Source organism: Orycteropus afer, unplaced genomic scaffold (assembly GCF_000298275.1).
Source record: "Orycteropus afer afer isolate SDZICR_OR568_19922 unplaced genomic scaffold, OryAfe1.0 scaffold00061, whole genome shotgun sequence".
Classification (NCBI taxonomy): Eukaryota; Metazoa; Chordata; class Mammalia; order Tubulidentata; family Orycteropodidae; genus Orycteropus; species Orycteropus afer.
In genome coordinates this window covers 117,809-122,769 of record NW_006921648.1, presented here as the reverse complement: position 1 = coordinate 122,769, position 4,961 = coordinate 117,809, and the positions used below count along the sequence as shown (strand labels likewise).

The 4,961-nt window shown below is 63.0% G+C and overlaps 1 protein-coding gene across 1 annotated transcript in view; it reads left to right on the top strand.

Annotated features, from left to right (window-relative positions):
- UNKL (unk like zinc finger) overlaps positions 1 to 4,961 on the top strand; it is a 36,876-nt gene that overhangs the window by 14,434 nt on the left and 17,481 nt on the right. The window contains exons 3-4 of the mRNA XM_007939642.1: positions 1,133 to 1,309; positions 2,341 to 2,474. Of these exons, the coding sequence (XP_007937833.1) occupies positions 1,133 to 1,309; positions 2,341 to 2,474 (311 nt within the window). The remainder of the gene's footprint in view (positions 1 to 1,132; positions 1,310 to 2,340; positions 2,475 to 4,961) is intronic.

Sequence of the window (4,961 nt, the reverse complement as noted above, 5' to 3'; positions counted from 1 at the left end):
GTGGCTCCCAGCCCGTCTCCCCCCAGAGGTCCACGCTGGCTGGTTCTGTGACACGCTCGTCAGCGTGGCGTGTGTCTGCGTGTCCCGCCGCTGCAGTCACAGGGCAGGCCCTTGCGTGGAATGCCTTTCGGTCAGCGCTGTTTGCGGTCCGGCCGTGCTGTTGGTCGCAGCGGTGGCCTGCGTGTTGGCGGTGTTGCGCAGGGCCCCGCGGTGCGAGCACGGTCTAACCCACTCCGCGGTCGATGTGGTTTCCGGCCGGGTTGCCACAGTGTCCTCTTTGTTACCTGCCGTCCAGTTGCCCTGGCTGATGGTATCCCCCCCGTGCAATAGACGAGACCCCACCTGCTCTGCTCCCTGTGCACGGTTGGCCCATTTGCAACAGCAGGTTCCCAGGCCTGCCTGCCTTCTGTGTGTCTCTGGGCCTCACCCTGACACGGCAGTATCCCCACGTTCCACGTGGACCAGAGCCCTGAGACACCATCCTCGTGGTGCGAGCCACAGCCCCACGTCCTTGCCACCCACTGCCTGGTGAGGTACCTGAGACACCGGGTCTGCCAGGCAGCCTTGTTAACGCTGCCCGTCCCTGTTCCTCTCACCAGTCCTTGCCAGTGGTGTCCAGGGCTCCCATTCCCCACAGCATGCAGTAGCTCCTCCCTGCAGCCCCCTCCCTCCCTCACGGGATCCCCAAAACGGCTGGGTGGGAGAGGCCACCGACCCTCCCATCTGATAGCAGCTGGCAGGAGTAACGACGCCACCTGAGCCCACGAGATTTTTATTAAGCTGGGGTGCACCTCACGCAGGACACAGCAGGCCACGTCCCAGTGAGGGCTGCTGTGACCCCCCACCTCCCTGCACGCGAGCTTTAAAGGCTTGGCTTACAAGGCAGGATGACTGGGCGGAGGTCCGGCGTGCCTGCCCCTGCTGTGTTTAGCAGATTGATAGGTGGCTGTGAGTCGTAGCTGACTTGGGCAGTGCGGTGTCCGGCAGGGCACTCCCTCAGGGCACAGCAGGTGTCTGGGTGAGAGGAGTGGACCCGCTGCCCGCCAAGTGCTGCATGAGAGGTGGGTGTGACAGAGTGACAGGTGTCTGTGCCCTTGAGGACTGGGCGAGGCCTGTCCCCTCTGCTCCCCAGGTGCCCGTACCTGCACCGCACGACAGGGGACACGGAGCGCAAGTACCACCTCCGTTACTATAAGACGGGGACCTGCATCCACGAGACAGACGCCCGGGGCCACTGCGCCAAGAACGGCCTGCACTGTGCCTTTGCGCATGGGCCGCTGGACCTGCGGCCGCCCGTGTGTGATATCCGGTGAGTGCTGGGGTGGGCGGGTAGAGGCACAGGTGAGCACCCCGCCTGTCACCCCACGTGCTCCAGGCGAGCCAGACGAACGCTGGCACTAGTGGTGCCCACAAGCAGAGTCCGCAGCCAGACAGGTCCGCGTGGGCCCAGCTGTAACGCTTGCTGGTGGGTGAAGCAGCTGAGCCCGTTAGCTCCTCTCCCAGGAAACAGGCCTGTGGGGGGCTGGATGGGCCGGGCGCTCAGCGTCGGGCCTGCGCTCTCGGGAACCAGCCGGAGAACTGCCCCGGTGACCCTCTGAGGAGCCGCTGGGCAGCTCGGGGTTGAGTGCTGGACGTCTAACTGTAAGGTGGGTGGTTCGAACCCACCCAGAGGCGCCTTGGGAGAAAGGGCTGGCCTTCTCCCGAAAGGTCGCACCCTCCCAGGAAGGACCTGCTCCTCAAGTCAGCCTGCTGAGATCCGGGACGGGGCTCAGGAAGCGGGAAGGGGCAGAGAAGGGAATCGGGAGCCCCAGGGAGGAGGTGGGAAGGGCACCGCCAGTGTCGGGGCTGAGTGAATGTCACCAAACAGAACGTGATGGACTGCTGCGTGTAAAATGAATGCGTTCCATCAACTTTCACCCAAATCACGGTAAAAAGTTGAAGAAAGAGACCGGCCCTGGCGTAAACCCTCTGGAGAAGTTCTTCAGCACATGGGGTCACCGGGAGTCAGAACCGACTCCACGGCTGCTGGGGGTTTCCTGTCTGTGGAGCCTTGGTTTTCTTTCTGATGAGAACTCAGCCCCCACTTCCTTGTAGCCTCCCGCTCCGTGTCCCGTGGGCAGCGCGGATGCTGGGAAGTGAGCGCCATCTGAGGAAATCTGTGCAGGGGCGTGGGTCCCGCCCGAGTGAGGCTGTCCTGAGCGTTTGGGGTTTGGGCACGGATGTGTCCGGGACGGGCTCACGATGCTGTCTGTGACAAGTGGGTGGCAGGCGGCGTCTCGGGAGACACGTCCTGAAGGGCCGCGGCCCAGCAAAGCTGTAACGGTTCTTTGTTGGCTGCAGGGAGCTGCAGGCCCAGGACGCCCTACAGAACGGCCAGCCCGGCGGCGGGGACAGCCTCCCGGATCTGCAGCCCGGCGTCCTGGCCAGCCAGGCCATGATTGAGAAGATCCTGGACGAGGACCCCCGTTGGCAAGGTAACCCCGTGCCTCTGCCGAGCGTGCGAGGTGACGGCAGCACCAGGTGTACCCCAGCTCGGTTCATTTCTGCCCCGAGAGCGACGCGCACGCCAGGCCCTGTCGTCCCCACTGACACGCGGGGAAACTGAGGCTGGCCGGGCTGAGTCCTCCCCCTGCAGTCTCTCGGCCGTGGTCCCTGAAGTGGCTGGACCCCACTGGGTGGGGCCGGTGGCCAGCTGATCCTGGGGGGGTCCTGCCCGGCCTAGGCAGCTGCCTCCTGGGGCATCAGCCTTTAGGATCCTGGGGGCTGGTCGGAAACAGGCCCTGCGACGGCCTTCCCACGGACCCCGTGCCCAGAAGCGGCACTGGCCCGGATCCGAGCTTGAGCACAGACTCCACCTTGTCGTTGTCGTTGCCGTTGGCGAGAATGCCTGAGGGAGCTTCACGTTTCTTGCTTCCCACTCATCTGCCCTGCGGTTCGGAATATCCCCAGACTTCCAGCCAGGGGCCAGGGCTCTGGTTCCCTCCGGGCGTCCCTGGTTACGGTCCGCAGGTCACCATCCCGTGCTGAGTGGAGGACAGTGGGGCAGGGCCGGCTGTGCCGGGCGTGGTTCGTACTGTCAAGCTCGCGGCACCCACACAGGCCGCTTCGCTAACGTGTGCTTTCGCTCCTTTGACCTGTGTCAGAAAACGTTATGTCAGTGGAGAAATGGGGGGCTCTGGAGCCCCTGCCCCGGGCTGCCTCTGCAGGACCCCCCAGGCCCGCCTCCCACATTTCTGCCCTTCGCCACCGCTTGCTTTGCTGCTGTATTTTAAGTCAGAGATTTCATGTTTTAGGTTTACAGAAAAATGGTCCCTCCCAACCCCATTTCTCTTGTTACCGGCATTTTGTTCCCGTGGTCCATTGGTTACGGTTGAGGAACCCAGATGGAAACGTTTCTATTCACTAGGGTTCCCGGTTCACATTGGGGTTCCCCTCTGTGCTGTTACAACGGGTGAGTCGGTATTGAAGCGTCCTTGTTAACTGGGGTCCGTAGCTCACGCCAGGGCTCCTCTGAGCTGTGTGGGACTGTGGGTTTAGACAAATGCATGTCAGGTCTCCACCGTGACAGAAGCCTGCAGAGGTGTCTCGCTGCCCTGAAACGGTTCTGGGCTCCCTTACTCATCCTTCCCCTCTCCTCCCGGACCCCTGGAGCCCTCGTCTGTTCACTGACTCTGTAGCGGTCCCTCTGTGAGACGTCCTGTGGTCGGCATCAGCCATGTGCAGCCTTGCAGACGGGTGTCTTGGACTCGGCAGTGTTCCTCGAGGCTCCTCCGTGGCTTCTGGTGGCGTGATGGCCCCCTGCTATGAGGACGGAGCGCGTCCGTGTGTCCACTGCCCGCGGATGGACTGTGTCTGTGTCTGCCGCCCGCGGATAGAGTGCGTCGTGTGTCCGCCGCCCGTGGACGGACCGCGTCTGTGTGTCTGTCGCCTATGGACGGACTGTGTCTGTGTCTGCCGCCCGCGGACGGAGTGCGTCCGTGTGTCCGCCGCCCACTGAGGGATCTCCTAATTGCTTGTGGCCCTCCCAGCAGAACCTGCGAGCCCTGCCTTAGTGACCTCTGTCACGTGAGCACCTGGAGACCCGTCTCCCGCCGTCACTTCCTGCTTAGTGTCCAGTGCCCAGCGTTTGCTTTCTCGTCTCCGCCTCATGGTCGCTACTGCCCCGCTGGTCCCGTTTGCCATGGGACCTCGTGTGAGGCACTCAGCCGACACCAGGGAGACGGTGCTTTGCGGCTGCTGTTTTCTGCTGTCCCCCAGGCCCCTCTGTCGCCCCCACACCTGCTAAGGGGTCCACAGAGCCTGTCTTCTTGTCATTGACTGGAATGTGCCGTGCGCGGTGGTGCCACCGTCTGACATCTGAACTCGGGCCTGTGCCTTATGTCAGTGGTGGCTGTTCTCTTCCCTCCCACTGCACCGTACGAAGCCGTGCCGGTGCTCAGGACTTGGGGTGTAGGCTCTCCTTTCTCCCCTCCCCACGCCTGCCCTGGGCACTGAGCTCCACGGTGCCAGGCACCTGCACAATGTTGTCCAGTCCAAGAGAGGAACCGCCACCCAGTAGTTACTGCTTTTAAAGACCCCGGGGTATTGTGCGGCCCTGGGTGGCACAAACCCCACTACTGACTGCGAGGTAGGGGGTTCACGCTGACGCAGCAGCATGGCAGAAAGGCCTAGTGACCCGCTGTCCGTAGAGGTTGCGGCCAGGACAGCCCTACGGAGCAGTTTTACCGCGACACACGGGGTTGCCGTCAGCTGGAATCGACTCTGAGGCAGAGCGTTGATGGGGGTGTTGTTGCTTGGAGGGGGCGTTTCCACGACATCAAAGGGACCACTTTAAAGTGGACACTCAGTGCATTCAGCGTGTTCAGTGTTGACCAAGCTCTGCCTCCGCCTGGTGCTGGAACATTTCTCACCCCCCCCAAAGGAAACCCCTCACCTCCGCCTGGTTCCGGAACGTTCTCACC